General features: G+C 43.8%; 2 protein-coding genes across 2 annotated transcripts in view; both read left to right on the top strand.

The window, feature by feature from the left end:
- Positions 1-12,264, top strand: part of RHOA (ras homolog family member A) — a 45,026-nt gene extending 32,762 nt beyond the window's left edge. Inside the window, exons 3-6 of the mRNA XM_074344897.1 lie at positions 4,767-4,924; positions 6,458-6,578; positions 9,964-10,094; positions 10,991-12,264. Coding sequence (XP_074200998.1) covers positions 4,769-4,924; positions 6,458-6,578; positions 9,964-10,094; positions 10,991-11,164 — 582 coding nt within the window. The 5' untranslated portion in view covers positions 4,767-4,768 and the 3' untranslated portion in view covers positions 11,165-12,264. The remainder of the gene's footprint in view (positions 1-4,766; positions 4,925-6,457; positions 6,579-9,963; positions 10,095-10,990) is intronic.
- Positions 12,265-13,333: 1,069 nt separating this feature from the next.
- Positions 13,334-14,545, top strand: GPX1 (glutathione peroxidase 1). The gene is made up of 2 exons (XM_010969258.3): positions 13,334-13,702; positions 13,982-14,545. Exons 1-2 carry the CDS (start codon positions 13,442-13,444, stop codon positions 14,339-14,341), a joined length of 621 nt encoding a protein of 206 aa, XP_010967560.3. The 5' UTR covers positions 13,334-13,441; the 3' UTR covers positions 14,342-14,545.
- Positions 14,546-21,223: the final 6,678 nt, after the last annotated feature.

Below are 21,223 nucleotides of genomic sequence, written 5' to 3' on the forward strand. Positions count from 1 at the left end.
CATTTCAGGAAAAAATAGCAAGTTTCATTTTCTGATGTTTGTACTTTGTACTTGTCAGCCACACAGGTTGAATTGCCAGACTCCTAGCATCCCACAAATCAGCGTGTAATTGTAGGCTTTCATTTTCATTTGGTCCCATAACCACTTGTAATTTCTTTGTCATCAATAGAGACTGAGTGGTTTTCCACTTTTCCTGGGCAAAATGTTCCCCAAGAAAAATTTTCTAGAGCCTTTTTGGTTGCTCCCTGGCATTTTCATTTTGTATGTTCTTAGCAACATTAGATTTAGAGTGATTATTTCCTTTTTCTCTTTTTTTTTTTATAATGAGAAAGGATGGGGGGGTAATTAGGTTTAGTTATTTATTTATTTTTAATGGAGGTACTAGGGATTGAATCCAGGACCTCATGCATGCTAACACAGACTCTATCACTGAGCTATACCCTCTCCCAAGGAATTATTTCTTTAAGAATTGAGTACCTTCTAGGAGGGATGCTATTCAAAGATGGCAGCCTTTTTTTTGAACCAGGGACTCCCTGATGCATTTTGTTTGTATCCTGTAAGGTCCTTGTTGCCTGACTTGGGATATAAGCCAATACGAAGTTAGGCCTGAGGAGATGTGTAAAGTACATAAAACCTTGAGATGAATTTGAGAGCGTGATAAAAAGTAGAAAATGGTTTATGAATCCTATCAAGATGTTAATGGTCAGACTGAACATAGGGGAAGGACTTCTATTAAAGAAATTCATAGTGTCTATGCCCTGGATTATTTCCTAGGAGACTGAAGATGAGGCAATGTATCTCTCCTTTCACATTAAAATTTTTTTGTTTTGTTTTTGGATTTACTAAATACCAACTGCTTGTCCAATAAAGTATTGAACTGTATAAGGCTGTGAAGAATTTAAGATATGTCCTTTGTTTTGAGGTAATTTACTGTCTGGGAAGGCAAAACACAAGTGAAATAAGTACAGGGCCTTGAAGTAGGTCCCATATTTATTAGGAATCCAAAGCAAAAATGGAGGGAGGGATAGAGGAGTGGAATGGGTGGCCAAAGTGCTTGAGCTATATAGTTTAAATGGCTTTTCTCAATATAGTACTGTTTTGATTGCATGGTCTTATTGTTTAAAGAATTGGATTGAACACATATCCCCTTTATATATATATGCTTATTGTTGTGCTTCCAATTATTAGTATTATCCTCAATCCTCAATTTGCTTTTTTTTGCAAAAAATAAAAAACTTTTAAAATTACTAGATCATATTGTGGATTTGGTTAAAACTTTTGTGTATATTCTTAGTACATAATTCACTGCATTATATCACAGATGTTCTGAAAACTCCCAAGTAAGTGATGGCAGTGTCAGCCATTCCCATTATAGGACCCTATGCTTATGAGTTTATGTGTATTAAAATTTAAAGCTAACTTACATTTTCTAGACTAAAAAAAAAAGTTTCTAATGTTTCCTTCATGTACCCCAATGGACTGTCTCACTACTCCAGTTTGAGAAATGTTCCGTTTAGATAATATGATTTTGTCAGTATGTATCATTAAGGATTAGTTTGCTGTAGGTAACAGAGACCTGAAAAATACTACCTTAACCAAGACAGTTATTTTTCATTCACATAAAAGAAGTGTGGAAGTAGGGAGTCTGGGGCCGAGGTGGTGGGTGGTTCATCAAGATCATCTGGGATTTAGGCTCCTTCCACCTTTTATTCCTCCAACTTCAGACTGTGGCACTCATCCTGACATTCTAGGATTACTGTTTAGAAAACAGCCCTGACTCCAGGTTTAAGCAGCAAGGAGGAAGAGGATGAAGGGCATGTGGGTTCAACATTAAGGAAGACTTCCTGAAAGTCCCACAAAATACACTGACTACATCTCGGGGTCTGAAATTTTGTGCATGGCCATACCTAATGTAAGGGAAACTAAGAAATGTAATCTTGTAGCTGGGCAACAAAGTGCACAAGTTAAAATTGGAGAGCTGTTCTAAGAGGTCATGGTAGGAAATGGAGTTGACCACTTGTCTATATGCCAAATGGAGAGAGTTTGTTTTTTTGTTTTTTGTAACAGCTTTACTAAATATCCACATACTTTACAATTCACACATTTAAAGTGTACAATTCAGTGGTGTATAGAATATTCATAGACTTGTGCAACCATCATTTTGTAAAAATTTCATCACCCAATAAAGAAGCCCCACTGTTCTATTAGTAGTCATTCCGTGTTCCTCCCTCCCCCCAACTCCTTTCCCCCAGCAATCACCAGTATACTTTATGTCTCTGCATTTGCCTTATCTAGACATTTCATGTAAATGGAATCACAATATGGGTTTTTGTGGCTAGCTTCTTTCCCAAATTGTAATGTTTTCAAGGTTCATGTTGTAGCATGTATTGGAACTACTCCCCACACTTTATTGCTGAATAATATTCCATTGTGTAGCTAAACCATATTTTATCCATTCATCAGTTGTTAGACATTTGGTTTGTTTCTTTTTGACGATGATGAATAATGCTGCTGTGAACATTCATGTACAAGATTTTGTGTGGACATATGTTTCCATTTCTCTTGGATGTATATGAGTAGAATTGCTGGATCAGATTCAGTCATATCCTTTGCCCATTTTTAAATCGGATTATTTGTCTTGTTATTGAGTTGTAGGAATTTTTAATATATTTGTGGTCCAAATTTACATCGATTGCAACCTCACAAGAGAGCCTGAGCCAAACTACCTATCTAGGCTGCTTTTTTTTGTTCAGTTGTAAGAGTTCCTTATATATTCTCGATACAAGTCCCTTATCAGATAGGTTACTTGCAAACATTTGCTTCTATTCTGTGGGTTGTCTTTTCATTTCCTTGATGCTATCTCTCTTTTTTTTAATTAAAAAAAATTTTAGTGGTGGGGGTAATTAGGTTTATTTATTTGTTTAACAGGGAAATACTGGGGATTGAACCTAGGACCTTGTGCATGCATAGCGACCACTCTACCACTGAGCTATACCTTCCCCTCCTTGATGCTATCTCTTGAACCACAAACGTTTTTAGAATTTTTATAAAGTTTAATTTATCTTTTTTCTTTTCTGGTGATAGATATATTTGTGAATGTACTATTCACAGTATACTGGATAAATATATTATTCACAACAGCCAAAAGGTGGAAGTAACCCAACTGTCTATCCAATGAATGGATAAACAAGATGCAGTATGTACATTACAGTGGAATATTATTCAGTCTTAAAAGGAAACACATGCTACTAAGTGAAGAAACCTTGAAGGCTTTATGCTGAGTGAAATAAGCCAGTCACAAAATCACAAATACTATATGATTCGACGTACATGAGGTAGTTGGAGTAGAAAAATTCAGAGGCAGAAAGTAGAATGGTGGTTGACGGGGGTGGGTAAAGGGTGTTACTGTTAATGAATATAGAATTTCATTTTTGGCAGGCAAGAATTCTACCACTGAACCACCAATGCTAGAATTTCATTTTTGAAAAGTGAAAATAAGTTCTGGAAAAGGATGGTTGTGATGGTTATACAAGAATCTTGAATATATGTAATGCTACTAAACTGTTCATTTAAACTGTTAAAATGATAAATATTGTGTATATTTTACTGCATTTTTTAAAAACTAAAAACTATCTTAAGGTAAGAAGCTCTTAGATTTGGGTCTATAATCCGTTTTGAGTTAATTTTTCTAAATGATCTGAGGTATGGTTCTAACTCCTTTAGAATGTAACTATTCAGTTGTTTCAGCTCCATTTGTTGAAAAGACTGTTTTTCTTCTGTTGGATTGTCTTGGCATCCTTGTTGAAATTTGCTTGACCCTAAATGTGAGGGCTTATTTACTTCTGGACTCTCAGTTCTACTCCATTAGTCTATATGTCTGTCTTTATGGCAGCGCAACACTGTCCTGATTACTGTAGCTTTGTAGTAAGTTTTGAAATCAGGAAGTATGAGTCCTGCAGGTTTGCTCTTCTTTTTCAAGATTGTTTTGGCCATTTTTGGTCCGTTGAATTTCCACATGCATTTTCTGATCCATTCATTGTCAGTTTCTGAAAAGAAACTAGCCAGGGTCTTGATAGGGATTGTGTTGAATCTGTAGGTTAATTTGGAGGATATTGCCATTTCACAGTGTTGTCTTTAAACCCATAAACATGAACATCTTTCCATTTATTTAGGTCTTTAATTTCTCTCAACAGTGGTTTTTTTGTTTTGTTTTCAGAGTATGTTTTGACTTCATTTTAAAAACGTATTCCTATTATTTTTGATGCTGTTGTAATAAATTGTTAATTTTATTTTCAGTTTGTTCACCGCTGGGGTATAGAAATACAATTGATTTTTGTATGTTCATCTTGTATCCTGCAACCTGGTTGGATTTATTAGTTCTAATTTTTTTTTAGTGAGTTCTTTAGGATTTCCCATACATAAGATCATGTCATCTGCACATTAAGATAATTTTACTTCTTTCCTAATCTGGATGCCTTTATTTCATTTTCTTTCCTAATTGCTAGAACCTCCAGTATTATGTTGGATAGAAATGGCAAGAGTAGACATCCTTGACTTGTTTCTGATCCTGAGGGAAAGTTTTCAATCTTTTCACCATTAAGTGTAATGTTAGTTATAGGGTTTTGGTATGACTTTTTGGTGCTAAGTGGAAAGGTGTACTAGCATTTTGTGTTTTGGTGTCCCCCATGATCAGAAAAGTGTGTCATAGCCTGAAGCTATTGTGGCTTCTTGTACATTCTAGACAACACTTTTGTCTTATGTTTCAGCAATGGCTGCTATCCGGAAGAAATTGGTGATAGTTGGTGATGGAGCCTGTGGCAAGACTTGCTTGCTCATTGTCTTTAGCAAGGACCAGTTCCCGGAGGTGTATGTACCTACGGTATTTGAGAACTATGTGGCAGATATTGAAGTGGATGGAAAGCAGGTGAGTATACTTTCCATAACAACTGGTACTATTTTGCATGTTAGGCTACTCATAGAGCCTAGAGAAAATTAGGCCTTTTTGTCTTTTCAGTACATAATATAACAATAACAAAAATGTTAGAATGAGAAATCCATTCTCCTCCTGCCTTTTAGCTCAGTTTTGTTCATTTTTAACTGTTATCATCTAGACTTTGTCCACATTCATTTCACGTTTCGTGTAGGGAAGCTTTAGAATATGTGTTCTTTCCATCTTTATATTTGAAATTTAGTTTGTTGCCAAATGGATAATAACTAAAATGAACCTCTTTATATGCATGGACTTTTTTTCCTGTCATAGTATTTCATTAAGTGCTGAAGTATGAGATACTAGGTCAACAGATCCTTATCGATCTATGTTTCTCAGAGGGTCATACTGATCTACACCACCAGCAGTGTGACATTTAAACAGCATCCTCACTTTTTTTTTTTTTTTTTTTTACTTTAACAGAAACAGGCTGCTACAGTTGCTTCAATTATCTGTCACTGGTGTTGAGAACAGTGGTCCCCATGTCTGCCCTGAAAGCCCATTGGAAAAAGTGGGGCAATGCTTTTCTGGAATTAGAATATATATTTTTTCCCTGTTCTGCTCCCTTTTGTTATCAAAATAATATTTTACCCAGATTCCTGTACATCTTTTGAAGAGGAATGAAATTCTCACTGCAAATGGGTCAGCTGAAAAGAAAACTAGAACAAGGGGCTCTTCTCCAACACACTCAGTCCTCTTGGGCATTCAGTCACATGTCTCATAGTGCTAATTTATTGGCTTCCATAATACCATCTCCTTTCTTCCTTCTCATGTTCCTTCTTTACCTACTACCCTTTTCTGTTCCAGTATTACTTAGCTTCATTTTGTAGGACCGTGTGTGGAAAGCACATTAGGCCAGCTGCTTAGAATTCTAGGGTTCCTCATTATAGGTTGTCTTAATAGTTCTCTGAGCATGAGTAAGCTGCCTAATCTTTGAGCCACTTTTCATTTGTGAAGTGGTTTAAACCATTTTATGGTTCACATCGGGGGTCTATAAAGTAACCAACAGCATTTGAAAGCATCAAAACATTTGGCAAACGGGACTGAACTGGACAGCATAATGAAATTATTTCCATTCATCTCCTTTAGTCATTAGTGATGGCCATCTATGTAAATTCTGAGCATTTTCAGATAGTTTTTCTCCTTTCTTGTGGATTACTTTAACCTTTGTGTTAGTGCTTCCAAGGTTTTCTGTAGACCTGGCCTCGTTTTTCTGTCTCTCTGACTCTCTTTCCTCTCTATAACTTTACTTGCCTGATGTTTATAAAAATTGCAGTTTTTAGAAATTTCAATCTAAAACAATTTAAATACCCTTTCTACCTTCAGGCTTGATTCTAACAAAATTGAACACTCCTTTATTTTACTATTTTGGACAGTTTTTCATTTGAAGGTACTATGGTAGGTGTTACTTATTCTGAAAGTAAGTAATAGGATTAACTTGCACTCTCGTGTTTATTTTTCCTATCACAGGTAGAGTTGGCTTTGTGGGACACAGCTGGGCAGGAAGATTATGATCGCTTGAGGCCCCTCTCCTACCCGGATACCGATGTTATACTGATGTGTTTCTCCATTGACAGCCCTGATAGTTTAGGTGAGTAGTGCTGCAGCCTGATGTTTGCTCTGTTTTTACAGGGCAGCAGGTGGGCCAAGGGTATTGTCATTATTAACACAAACAGTCATTAAGGGACTGCTGGTGGCCTGGGCTGTTGCTGGGGAGATAGGGTTAGAGCAACCCTTTCTATTCCATGCTTGTACTCAATTCAGGGACAGTACTAGGGGGTGCTCTGAGACTTTGAACCACTTGCTCAAGGTCATGTGGCCCAAGAGCCAAGTTGAGATTGAACCCCCTGTGTGGTGTCTCCCAGAACTGAGACAAAGTGGGTGCTCTCTGCTATTGCTTTACTTTGGTTTGTTTTTAACAGTTGTGTTTTAGTTTGGATTTTCAAATTAGTCTGGCTTCCTTTAGGGGCCTGTTGGAAGGCCTTGTAGTCCGGGGCAGAGCTTTAGGCCACAGGGAAAACAGTGTCATGTGACACCTTCCCCTCAGACACACACACACACATCATGGACTTTACCTAAATCCTATAGAAATGAGCAGGACTTTGTGCCCTTTGTTTGTCTAATCATCCAAGGTATAATCCTATAGGGACAAAAATACCTTTAGGGCAAAAAAAACTATTTATCAGTCTCACTTTTCTTTTAAAAATGTGTCTCCTGGAGGACGGGAGAGGGGAAATGTGTCTCCTAATCTTGAAGGAAGTCTTCAGCTTTTAACCTCTGTCTGTTTATTATGACTTGTTTCTTGCTCTCTCCTCCCCCAGAGGGCAGGTCCTAGGGAGGAGAGCAGAGGTAGAAAGTAAAGAGGCAAAGAGAGATTAATCTCCCTCTCTGAAGTACAAACACAACTGGAGATAATAGGGTCTGATGTTGGAGAATGCTGTGCCTTCACTGATGGTCATTACAAGACTGTGATAGGTAGGTGGGGCCCCTTTCCGAAGCTGACTAAGCTAACTTGGTTTTGCCAAAGGCCTTTAAAAATTCTCTTATCTTGGCTAGGAAAGGGGAAGAATTCCACCAGTAGTTTGCCCGAGTAAAATGTGTTCATGGGAGCTCAGAAGTCTGTATCAAGAAAATGAAAAGCTAATGTCAGCCTAATGCCAGATTGTTTTACCTGGTTGGGTGTTATACCATGGCTGAGTCTAGGTGTAGCATAACAAGTTTCATCAGCAATCAGAATGTTGGTGTGCAAGTTTCAGCCCTGTTGCTGGCCAACCCTGTGATGATAGTTTACTTTTTGGAACCTCTGCTGTCACACTGGCAATTGGTCTAGAGTCTAGACTCTAGTTGTGACCTGGGGTCAGCACACTTCTGTAAAAGGCTAAATATTAAATATTTTAGGCTTTGTTGGTCATGTGTTCTCTGCTGCATCTACTGAACTTTGCCACAACTACTCAACTCTGCTTCTGTAGCACTAAAGTAGTCATAGAAAATATATAAATGAATGAGCTTGGCTCTCTTCTAATAAAACTTTACTTATAGACTCTAGGCAAGATTAACTTGCTGATCCCTGATCTAGATAAGGATTCCTTTTCTCTAGCCTTACGGAATTCCCAAAGGCTGTTAAAATACCCCATTGTAAATCCATGTGAAGTAATGTGCCTGATGTGATCAGATTACTTTGAGGGTGGAAGGGTGGATTGCCATCACTGAATTAAAAAGTAAAAAATTAAGTTTCAAAATTATTCATGAAAGGTGAAGACAAGTCAGAGGGAATTCATTTTCATTTTACGTATTCTCAATTCCAGGGGGTGGGGGAACTACTGGAGTATTAATTTCATATATTCAAGCAAATAATTATTGAGGGCCTACTTATGGACTTTATATTCTAGAGACAGGGAGGCAGAAGAACAAAAACAACTTTAAATCCAGTTGCAAGAAATGGTATAAATAACATTCATAGGGCTAGGTATGGAATGGGCTAAGACAGTATCCTCTTTTAGAGCATAGGATGGTCAGCAACCTCACTGAAAAGGTGACTTCTGAGCAGAGACCTAAGGTAGGTGAGGGAGGTCAATACAGATACCCAACAAAAGAACTGCCCAGGCAGGGGGAACAGCAGGTACAAAGTCAGAGGCAGGAAGAGGAAGGAAGGAGTCCAGTGTAGCTGTAGCAGAGGGAGTGGGAGTGAAGTTGCAGAGCTGTGTGGTTAACGGTTTGTACCTCTCCTTTCCTCATGAGTGAGATAGGGAAGGTTTAAACAAAGGACCGATGTGATCTCACCTACCCTTTAAAGTGATCGCTGTTGCAGCTGAACTGAAAACTGACCACAGGGTGCAGAGATAAGAGCAAGATTTAGTGCTGAGGGTATTTAGCTTCACCGTTAGCTATGCTGACCCCTTTTCTCTTTATGGCTCTGAAGACTGAGACACTGCACTTCTTTGGGAACCCCTTTGTTCTGGAATAAGGCTTTGAGTTTCAAGTTGTCACATTAGTGATTGACCCTGTAGCTGCTGTATAGCAAAGGAAAAAAGGAAGCAGACAACTGTCTGCCTTGTGTGCTGAAGAGCAGAGCACTGAATTACAAGCGTTTCCTGACCTCATTCATGTAGCTTCTCTACGTGTGTTCTTTTAGCCAGAAGGCAGAGCATCTTTCTATGTTCTCAGTAACTCCTACCTTTTGGTAATGTGTCTTGAAGTCAGAGAATGAACAGTTTACTCCTAAAATACAGTCTCAAATTATAGCCAGTACTGTTTAAACGATCATCATACTGAGTACTCTGTATGCATTGACTGAAAATAATGTTCTGTGTAAGGTATTAACTGTATTCCTCATTTTATAGTATCATCCCTGACACTGAGATGCTAAAGGTGGTGGGTGTGGGAGGTTGAACCCGGGTCACTCTTCCACTATGATGTACATACAACCTTTTAAATTACTGCAGTATTGGTAAGAAGCTACAACTGGTTGTCACTCATTTTCAAAAGCCACTCAAGCCACTCAAAATACCAGTAATCCACAGGGTGAGTCATGTTGAGGGTCCATGAATAAGGTGTAGAGAAGGCATGTGGACCATGGGCCAGCTGTAGCTGCAGAATGAGGACTCCTGTAAGATGTGGTCAGAATCATCTGCCAACAGTGACATGCATGGCTGGTAGGGAGGCTTCTTCCTTGTGGCAGGTAGCACCATTGTGGAGCTATCCTATGTTCTGGATCCTTTTCTCCTCCAGAGCCTTTACGTGGGACATATCTCCAGAAGAGCTGAACTCCTTGGTGGGACTGAGAAAAATTGGTGATTCTGTGTTTAAGGGAAGGGAGGTTAGATTTTGCCTTTTTTGTAATTTTGAAACTGGTGGATTCCATTAAATGCCCAGCATACTTCTCAAGAAGATTTTTTGTAATTTAACTAGGGGTCTTGGAGATTCTTCAAGATAGAATTGTATGTATCCCTAAATTATGTGCAATTTGCCTCTTTCAGAAAACATCCCAGAAAAATGGACTCCGGAAGTCAAGCATTTCTGTCCGAACGTGCCCATCATCCTGGTTGGGAACAAGAAGGATCTTCGAAATGATGAGCACACAAGGCGGGAGCTAGCCAAGATGAAGCAGGTATGGTCTGGGGCAGGGCTGTCTTCCTTTAGCATTCTTGAACCCAGGCCCCAAGGTTGGAGGTTCAGGGAGAAACCAGCAGAAGCCCTCACAGGTCTAGCTGTTTCAGAGAGAGTCTCAGAAGCCTCTCTCTGTCCATCTGGCCCTTATTGACTTGGGCCTGTACAGAGGGTCCCTAACACTCCCTAGTTATTAGAGATGGAACCTCTCCTGTGAGGTAGTGCTGTGCCCTTAAAGATTGCCTGCCTAAGATGGGACCATCAAAGTAGTAGTCAGCACTCCAGATTCAGGAACTTTATCAGGCTTTTGATTTCTCTCTCTAGTTACTATCTTTATATATGTGAGGCCAAAGCTAAGTTGGTGGCAACTGAAGGATTAGGAAATCCCTAATGCCTTTATAAAAGTGATTTTGAAGGTGACATCTTGGCTTCTGAGAAGACAGGTGGCCCAGTGGTAGAGGACTTCCCTATTAAAGGAGAAATGCCTTGAAGTCTTAGTCCAGGTTCTCCCACTGAAGTTTCTCTTGTCTATATGTCAAAGTCATGATCTGTTTCCTTCCCTGGGCATTCAGTCCTCTGTGAAGCTAACTAAGAAGACCCAAAGGCTTACCTTGGGTCAACAGCTTGAATAATTTTGCCCTTGATTCCCTCAGCCTTCCAGGGCTTCTCTGGCCTCTCCCTCTTTCACTCTACTTCACAGAGAAGAGCTCGTTTGATAGGGATTTTATAGTGGGGGTGGGGGTCAGTCCCCACATATGAGTATCATGAGACGGAACTCAAGTCTGGGAGTTTGGCAGCTTTTTAAAAGAAGTCTTTTAGCTGAATTTGAATACTCTACACTTACTTACTATATGTATGTAACACTGTTAACTAAAAATGCTCTCTTCTCTTTGCTAGGAGCCAGTAAAGCCAGAAGAAGGCAGAGATATGGCAAACAGGATTGGTGCTTTTGGGTACATGGAGTGCTCAGCAAAGACCAAAGATGGAGTGAGGGAGGTTTTTGAAATGGCCACAAGAGCTGCTCTGCAAGCCAGACGTGGGAAGAAAAAATCTGGGTGCCTTGTCTTGTGAAACCCTGCTGCAAGCACAGTCCTCATGCGGTTAATTTTGAAGTGCTGTTTATTAATCTTAGTGTATGATTACTGGCCTTTTTCATTTATCTATAATTTACCTAAGATTACAAATCAGAAGTCATCTTGCTACCAGTATTTAGAAGCCAACCATTGATTATTAATGATGTCCGACCCACCTGACCCACCAGGGTCCTTCTGACACTGCTCTAACAGCCCTCCTCTGCACTCCCACCTGACACACCAGGCGCTAATTCAAGGAATTTCTTCTTGCTTCTTTCTAGAAAGAGAAACGGTAACTTTTGTGAATTAGGCTGTAACTACGTTATAACTAACATGTCCTGCCTTTTATCTGTCAGCTGCAAGGTACTCTGGTGAGTCACCACTTCAGAGCTTATTCCTTTTAACAGATGTCATTGGCATAGCTCTGGGGTGCGTATCCAGTTTTTTGAAAATGTGCTCAGCCAGAAAGGCCCAAGTCCAGGCAGCTGTGGCAAAGTTACAGTTCTGTGGTTTCATGTTAGTTACCTTATAGTTACTGTGTAATTAGTGCCGCTTAATGTATGTTACCAAAAATAAATATATCTACCCCAGACTAGATGTAGTATTTTTTGTATAATTGGATTTCCTAATACTGATATTTGTCATTCCCACAGAAAGTGTATTGGTTTTTAAAAAACAACAAAAAAAAAAAAGAAAGTGTATTTGAAAATAAAGTCAGATGGAAAATCCATTTTTTAAATTCCCGTTTTGTCAGTTTCTCTGATAAAAGATGACCATATCACCTCTTTTCAGTCCCACATATCCCAGTACCCGCTTCCCCAGAGCTGGGCTAAGTAAGTAGGAATTTGGTTTTATGCCTGAGGCACTTAAGACACTTCAGAAGGTGGCACAACCTGTCTCACTTGGACTGCAGGGTCTGGCTCTAGTTCACAGTGCTCGCTCTTCTCACTGTATCCAGGTTCCCTCCCAGAGGAGCCACCCTTTCTCTTGGGTGGCACTCAGTTTCTCTCTTCTCTCCAGCTGACTGAACTTTTTTTCTGTACCAGTTAATTTTTCCAACTACTAATAGAATAAAGGCAGTTTTCTAAACTTCCTGTATCCTGGTGTTTGTGTTGCTCTCTCCAGGGCTGGGAATGGGAGAATGGATTCTGCCTAACTCACCTTGGAAGGTTCCTTCAGGGTGCAAAGTACTGGCTTGCCTACCCCCACCCCAAATCTGGTACTAACCGGCCTCCTCCCAAAAAGGTCGAAATGATTGCCTTGCGTTACATTCAAGTTCAGAGTGGGATGGGGTGGGGAATGCCGCCTACTGAGGGGCACTCATTCTTCTGGGAGGATCTTAGGAGTATGTTATTTTCCTCTTACTCCATGTTCATTTTCAGTGTCTTTTATTTCCAACCCTGAGCTCTAGATGAAGTAGACTAGGCATTTATGAGGATGGCCTGAAATCAGCTGCGTCCCCTTGGCCTGCATGCTGTTGAGGTCCCCTCCACGAGTCTGGGTCAGGGCCTGGGCAGTGACCCCAGAAAACCTTTGTAAGGGCAGTGCCGCACTGCGGTGCATAAGTCGGAGGGAGACGAGAGGCCTGCACGTGAACACTGTCTAGGGCAGCCCCAGAGTGCAGGAAAATGAGTTTGAAAGAGCTGGCTTTTGGAGTCCAGCCCTGGCTGCCCGCCCCAGCTCCCCAGCACTGCCCACCCTCCTCCAACTTAGCCTTCCTAGAACCACGGAGCCTCAACGCAGAGAGAACTTGCCTTGGTGGCTGCTGCCAACTACACCATCACCTCAAGTCATAACTCTCTGCACCTCATGACAGGGCATGTCCTGCAGGAGTAGTAACATGGCATAGGCTGGGAGGGCTGTGTGGCCACAGGCAGTGCACGCTGCTGTTGCTGGCCAGTCTTCTTGGGCCAGGCCCCAATCTCTGAAGAACCACTGAGAAAGAATCCAGAGCCCTCTCGGGCCTGGGCCCTGGGGTGGGTAAATAGCGCGGCTGCCAAGTGCCGACGCTAGCTGCCTCGGAGGGACCAGACGCGCCCGCGGCTCCGCCCGGTGGTCTGGGCGGTTCCCGCATCCGGCCTGCCGCACCCTCCCGCCTCGCGGGTCACCAGCCGTAGGAGGGCGGAGGCCGGATGAGGAGGGGCCGAGGGGGCGGAGCGGGCGGAAAAGTGCGCCATGTGACCCCCGTTGTTCGCCCGCCTGTTAAAAGGAGGCGCCTCCAGGCCTCTGTGCTTTTCTAGTCCGTGGCTCTCCTTTATTTCTCCAAACCCACGCCATGTGCGCGGCTCAGCTTTCCGCGGCTGCGCTAGCGGCGGCGGCCCCGCGCACGGTATACACCTTCTCTGCGCGCCCGCTGGCCGGCGGGGAGCCGGTGAGCCTGAGCTCCCTGCGGGGCAAGGTGCTGCTCATTGAGAATGTGGCGTCGCTCTGAGGCACAACGGTCCGGGACTACACCCAGCTGAATGAGCTGCAGCGGCGCCTCGGGCCCCGGGGCCTGGTCGTGCTGGGCTTCCCATGCAACCAGTTTGGGTATCAGGTGCGCGGGGCCGGGCGGGGCGTGGGTGGGCTTGCGACCAGGGTTGGGAGCGCAGGCGGACGCCCGTCTGGGCCCGGTGATCGTGCGCCCTGGGCGCGGAGAGACGGGCCACCGACTTGCTTTCCTCCAGACTTCGTCCTGGCTGGGGTTCAGGCCCACCCTGGGGTTGCGCAGGAAAGGTAACAGTCCAGTAACTAATGGAAAAACTCCCATGTTTGTGGTCAGAAGGCTTACCCTCCCTTAGCAGCCTCGGGTCCCAGCTGCTCTTCCCTCCCATAGGAGAACGCGAAGAACGAGGAGATCCTGAACTGCCTCAAGTATGTCCGACCAGGAGGTGGGTTCGAGCCCAACTTCATGCTCTTTGAGAAATGTGACGTGAACGGCTCAAAGGCGCACCCGCTCTTCGCCTTTCTTCGTGAGGCCCTGCCCACTCCCAGTGACGACGCCACTGCCCTCATGACCGACCCCAAGTTCATCACCTGGTCTCCAGTATGCCGCAACGACGTCTCCTGGAACTTCGAGAAGTTCCTGGTGGGCCCAGATGGTGTGCCTGTGCGCAGGTACAGCCGCCGCTTTCTGACCATCGACATCGAGCCTGACATCGAAGCCCTGCTGTCCCAGGGGCCCAGCTCTGCCTAAGGTGCCCCTCCTATCCCTGCTGCTTGGCAATCACAGCACTGCCCTCTGGGGATTTTACCCATGAAGGTGTTTCCTCTAAACCTGCATGGAGGGAATGCCTGATGTCCAGGAAAATCCCCTGAGATGGGTGCTGTCCTGTCTATCCCGGCTTCCCCTTTCCCAGACCACAGCATCTCACTAATAAAGTGCTAGTTGTCAGCAGAACTGTGTGTGTATGTCTCGTGTCACTGTCAGCTGGGGGCACCTCATTGTCATAGGGCTAGGAGCTTAAACACCCTCCCTTCACCCTCGGCCAGCCCTTATCCTAGCCCAAGCCTGAACATCCCATCCTTTTGTCCGCAGTGGAATACACTTCCCATGTGGGAATCCTGGCTCCTGTCCCAGCGTTTCTCCCTTTGCCAGGACATGCAGTAGGGCCATCTTGAGGCCCTGTTAAAAGAGAAAGTATTTCAAAAAGAGGAAGACAAGTCAAGGGCTGACTGCCTAACCACTAGTAGTTAGGCCTCTCCTTTCTGAGTACTGGCTCAGTTCGAAATGACCTTCATAAAAAATAACACAGCATGGGCTCCCACTCACATTTAGAGTCTGTGGCCTTGTAATGGCAGAACCAGCCCAAACTGGCCCTACTCTGTGGATAGCAAGATAAGAGTTGTTTTTCAGAGACAACAGAACAAAACCTCAAGTCATGCAGCTGAAGGAAGCATGCACAGAGGAGAAAAGTGACCTCTAGTAACACCAGAAACCAGAGTTTCTCCTCTCCCCCACCCCATCATGGGACCAAAGAACCTGGACACAACTGGAATCTGAATGCTGGACCCTTTCAGAAGTGAAGAGTCCATTGTCCAGAAGATCTGGTACTAAAGCCCCCTTTACCATACCTTACCATAAATGGCCAAGTTCTAAAACCCTCCAGTACAAACCTGCCCCATCAGCACTTCCACATACCAACCCGTGCTCCCTAACTCAAAAAAGTTTCACCAAATCCCAGGTCAGGGAAACAGATTGGAGAGCCTTGCCTCCTGTATCTTTGCTGCTCAACCCTGAAATAAAGCTCATTTTCCAAAAGCTGGTGCCATAGTTTTGGCCTCTATGCGTGTCGGGCAGTGAGCGCTTGCTCAGTAAGCCTCTTCAAGTGTTAGGACCATACAGGCCCATTTTACACAGTTGGCAGTTCATGCAATATGACATCATTTTTCCCATTACTTTGCTAGATCTTTGCATAGGGCTGCTCAGGGCTTCTATTGTGATGCTGTCCTTACTGGTTGCTGCTTCTCATGTACTCAGAAGAGTATACAACTGGCTGTTCTGACCATGCCCTGCGTGCACTTTGCAGTTAGAATTGCGTGGTCAGGCTCAGGGTAGCGGCATATCTTGGAGGCCAGCTGCTGCTTCTCAGGTGTGGCTCAGGTCCAGCCTCTCCATCTGTTGTCCCTCTGGCAATAATCTTTTGAGACAGACCTGGAGTTACTTCCTATCAGTACAAGGGACTCTGCATGGCTTGTATGCAGCTTCTATTTGGACCAATGAGGATCCAGATCCGAGTTATTAGTGTCACTTAGCCCAGAATGTGGTCCAGAGGTTCTGGGGTCCTAACATTCATGCTTAAATTGGTGACTCAGGTCCCTTCTGTGTCTGAACCAACTCTAAGAACTCTGCCCTAAGCAGGATTCTTTTGCTGCAACCCTCCCACTCTGTCTGCTCTTAGGTCATTAAGCAGGTGTTGTGTTGTGGCTTCCTCTCCATCAGAACTCCTGTACCAGCCCACCTCCCTTTAGCTACAAGGCCTACAAAATCCCCTCTGAAATGACCAAGGCAGAGCTCTGTTCTCCCTTTAGGTCCCACCCTACCATGCTCCTCTGAGAACCAGCAGGCTTGACGATACCTGTGAGTGACTGGCCTGCTTCCCTAGAGGGCCAGAGTCCTGGAAGTGGAATGGGACTGAGCCTCTCCTCGGGGTCCACAGAGCTTGCTGTATGACATGAATCAGCAAATGCCTGGCAATTAATATAAAGACAAAAACTTTCCATTCACCCAGGGCCAGGGCATTTTGAGGATCATTGGTAGACTCCAAATCTGGCTCCTGGAATGGAGGCTAGCAACCTATACCTAGGCCATCTGTGACCTCCTTTAACCCAGAGTTCTTCCCTAGAAGCCCTTGGCTCCTTTATTGCAACACTTATCATTCAGTCCTGTGCCATGTGCTCTGCCGGGTGCCAGATCCAGTCCTCAGAAAGACAGAAAGACTCTATCACTACTATATGCATGTTTAATTCTATGGGGGTAGGATGGGGTATCCTGAGAATAAATTAAAGGGCCTGGCCCAATAGGGACAATCATGCTTGCCTCTTGGAGGGAGTGACATTTCATAAAGAAGTGTCGGCTGGGAATAGTGCTTGTGGACTGAATGTCCCTCAGCACTTTGTGCAGTGGCAGGGGGGCAGCTAGAGCTGAAACCAGACAGCCAGTGCCCGACAGGTACCAGGTCCTGTTCTAGGAATGAAGAATAGTGCCCCAGAATCACCTGGGTGCTTTTTAAAACCTACCTGCACGGCCCAGCTCCAGAGATAACTGATGGGGAAAGTCTGGGGATTTAGGGTCCTACTCAGTGATCTACAGATGAACCCCTAAAGGAAGACATCCTGCTCCAACTCTCCCCTTTCCTACAAGGGGCTAGTGCGGCCCAGGCCACACTCTCTAGTTAGGCTCTGGGATGGGAACCCAGGGCTTTCTAAAATGAAATGACTGCAACCTCTTTCCCCCAGGCTGCCTGCTGACTCACCCCTCGTAGCCCACTTTTTCCCCCCTTAATTTATGCCTTGGTCTGCCAGGGAAAGGAACTCCTGAGATTCCAATGTGGCTGACCCTGGCTGGTGAATTTTCCTCTTGAGACTTCAAGCTGCCTGCTTCCCTTAACTGTCTTTTCCAACTCCCTCTTTTTCAGGAAGGCTCAGAATAAAGCCAGTGAACACTTCATCTTCCTGCCCAAGAAACTGGACACCCTTTCCCAACACACACATTCTTTCTCATTCAACCATGTAACCGCCACTGGCTCAGACCTGCACCCACCCCACACCCCACTGTGAATCAGCAGGTCAAATTAACAAGTAAAAGTGAAGGAATCCCAGTGAGCCTGCTTGACGTCCTAGCCTTTGGTGTAGTGCCTGCAGGACATTGCTTGATCTGGGAGCAGCAGCCGCATTTAGGCCACAGGTCTTCTAAGAAGGGGAAGGGCCCTGCTGTTACTCAATTAGGTTCAGGAGCCTTCATTTTAGTCGTTCTTCCAGAAATGCTTGTTTTAGATTTTTTTTTTTTAATACAGTAAATCTGATAAAATATGTATAGGTACATTACATCACCAAGATGTACACACTAAACATTCTATACAATTTTATTTGTCAATTATACCCCAATACAGCTGGAAAAAAATCTGATAAAATTCACTTGGGCAGGCATGTCTTGCACAATTGGCCCTTTATCAGATGACTTCCTTGTTCTGTTTCAATGTAGTTCCACAAACAACATTTAAAGCAAGCTTATTTTCAGAGAAGCATTCCTGGCCAGATGAGCCTTTTCTCGTTAAGTTTTAACCTCTGGGTAATACTGAGTAAAAAATGCTGGCTAAAGATTTCCCTAAGGCAACACAGCTTGGATTTATAAAGAATGGGCAGGGATCCCTGCCAGAGTACTCTGAATTTGGCAGATTTTTGTTATTGCAATCACCAAGTAGGCTGGAAGAGCATGCCTTCACAGGTGTGACATACCTAGGCTGGCAGATAAAGCCCAGCTGGAGCTGGTCAACAAGTTAATGGACATGTACCTCGCATCAGGCATTGCTGGATTGGGAACTGGGACCTGGGACCTCAAAAGAGAGATTTGCCCAAAGAGTGAGGTTTCATGGGCCCTATGGGAAACAGAGAAGCAAGCTTGAGATTTCAGCTTTACTCTATCCAAGAACTCAAATCCAGACTTGTCCTGTGAGAAAAGAAAAACAAAATCCACTAGGTAGGCCACTTGCTGGTGGGTATGCTGTTAGTTGCATGTAGAAGCACTGAGATTGACGGGATATGACAGTGATGTGCTAGGCAGAGGCTTCACCCTGCAGACTGAAACCCCATACCCAGCACCCTTCCCAGGTCCAGTGTAGCCAGAGCCAGCAAGGCCAAGGTAGGAGACCACAGAACAGGCCTACTTTATCCAAATGGCTAGAGTCTGAGCACTATCCAGGGGAATGTGCAGCCCACCTTGGGTGGTGTCCTACAGTCCTGAAGGCTGCCTGGCTCCCAGAGAGGCAAGTGGAGGGGATCTGAGCCTCCCTGCAGAGGAAGTAACTGCTGCCCCAATCCCCTCTGTCCCCAGCATGTGACTATGACTGTGTACTGTGTGTGAATCTAAAGAAGTACTGGTCAGGGTGCGGGGTATAGCTCAGTGGTAGAGTGCGTGCTTAGCACGCACGAGGTCCTGTGTTCAATCCCCACCACCTCCACTAAAACAAAAACAAAAACCTAATTACCTCCCCTTACAAAATAATTAATTAATTAATTTTAAAAAATAAAGAAGCACTGGTCCCCTGAGCATTCCTTGGGACACTCATTGATCTTCAAAGGCCAGGGGGAATATATGCATGCCTTTGCTTCCTACAGCAGTTGCTTAAATTTCCTTCCTAGCAAAGTGCTGACAGAATCACCCTCCATGCTCCTCCAGCACTGTTAGCACACGACACACTATAAGGACATGTAAGAACATCTTCCCCAACCACATTGGCTGTGAATACATACGAGATTATTAGCCAAATGAAAAAATGACTACTGTCTAGATAATTCTTTCATTCATTTACCCACAAAATGCATACTGAGAATTTACTCGGTGCAAAGGGCAAACGACACACACAATTAACATCTAAATACATGTTTCTGGGGAAGACATCGATGGTAATAGAATTAGAACGGGAAGAGAAGACGCTGGCCGCACCCACGCCTGGGGTGCAATACTGTCCCCGCCCAGCCAGGGCTGGCTACAGACAGTGGCATAACCGGAATGGAGACTGTCCAACAGAACGAGTCTCCAAAGTAGGAAAAAATGATCCTGCTTCCTCTCTGTGAGATTTGTTCAGGTTTTTGCCTCTGTCACCTTCCCCAGTAACACAACCCTTATATAAGAGTTGAGAATGTCACTGATAAGACATTTAATTCTCCCATTTAATTCTAGAGCCTTTTAATTTTTCACAGTCCCCTGGGCAGGGTTAGGAAGCACAGGCAAGAAGCAAACAAAAAATATTTCTCTCCTGATGCTACCTCTAATCAAAAGGTGCCCAATATTTGTGAAGACTGCCACATGTGCCCTGTGATTGCTTGCTAAGTGTGGACCAACGGTGACTGGGGAGAGGTAACTCCAGGTAGGTGAAGAGCAAACCATAATACCAACCAAGGCAAGAACTCTATGATTCGGAACCAAATATAGCTTAGTTTACACACCCAGACATTACAAACCCTCAATTAGATCATCACAGTCCGAGATCAAGCAGTACGTGACCAGTCAGCCAGGCCTGTTCCCTCTAGCTCCTTTCCTGCTTTCCTTCCTGTTCTTGTGACCCAAGCTCCCCTGGCAATGGGTGGGTTGTTCAGTTCTGGGGTTTGATTATGGGGCCAAGTGAGGGCTCTACCAAGCTTACACCTCTCCCTAGGGTAAATGGCCCAACAGAGGGCACAGTCTGGGGGCCAGGGCGTCTCCTAAATTGAATCACTCAACATGTTTCCTCACAAATCTGCAGGTCATGCCCACAATAGTAGGAATACACAGGCAGATGCTCATTGTTCAAGACGCCAGGAAGCCACCATGCAGCGCAGGTTCTCAACAGAGGCACTGGGGATCTAACTCAGGACCTCAAGGCATGCCAAGCACGGGCTCTACACTGAGCTGTACCCCCTACCCACTGTGAGTTCTCAGTTTTTTAACATATAATCAAGCTCACAAAGAAAGTTTTAAAACTTTGAAAATGATGCTGATCTTCTGATTATGAAGTTTCACTTTATTCCCTGCATTTTAACTACTGGCAGTTAGTAATTTAAATATAAATTTTGAGGAACTACCCATAATAGGTGTACTATTTTTACAGCTCTTTAATAGCGCTGAAGAGATCCAGGTTTAAAAAGATTTTCCAAAGTTTTAATTTTCATAAATTAGGTTTTGTCCCCCTTTCTGGTGGTGCTGACGACTTGTCCTACTTCCTTAAGACTCTGACCCATGCCATAAATGGTAGAGGAGAAACTGCTAAAAAAAGAAGAGGGAAGTAGACACTCTAATGTAGGTTCTGAAGTAATGTCAGTAACCCAACTTTCGTTTTCCATAAATAGGATGAAAGGCCCTGTTTCTCCTTGGAGAACATTTTTAACAATTTCATAGAACTTTCACAGAAGGGCACTTGGGGTGTCAGTGTTGGTTCCCCAGATGTAGAATTATCACATGATGGTAACTTATCTGCAGGGGATTAATTGCTATGTGGTTATTCAAGGTTATTCTACCCAACTGCGAAGAGGCCTCCGTTACCAGATGGTGGGTGATGGATGTCCCAGAGAAAGCAAATTAATTTCAATTAGCCAAAACCCAACATAAAAACAGTCAATCTGAAAAAAAAAAAAAAAAAAAAAAGTAAATCTGTTCAGATGACCTATTACACCTTTACCAGGCCAGATTGCTCTCTTCCACCCCCAACACTAAACATGGCTCATCTGTTTCTCCTCTCCTCCCTCATGGCCACCTCTCCAAAGGTTCCTAGTAGGTCTCTGGGCTGCACCACTGGGGGTATAAAGCACCCTCAGTCACTTCTCTTTGCTCTAATACCTCCTACAATACCTGTGGGCCATTAAAGGCAGGTCATGTGGCCCC

This window comes from Camelus bactrianus, chromosome 17 (genome assembly GCF_048773025.1).
Source record: "Camelus bactrianus isolate YW-2024 breed Bactrian camel chromosome 17, ASM4877302v1, whole genome shotgun sequence".
Taxonomy (NCBI): domain Eukaryota; kingdom Metazoa; phylum Chordata; class Mammalia; order Artiodactyla; family Camelidae; genus Camelus; species Camelus bactrianus.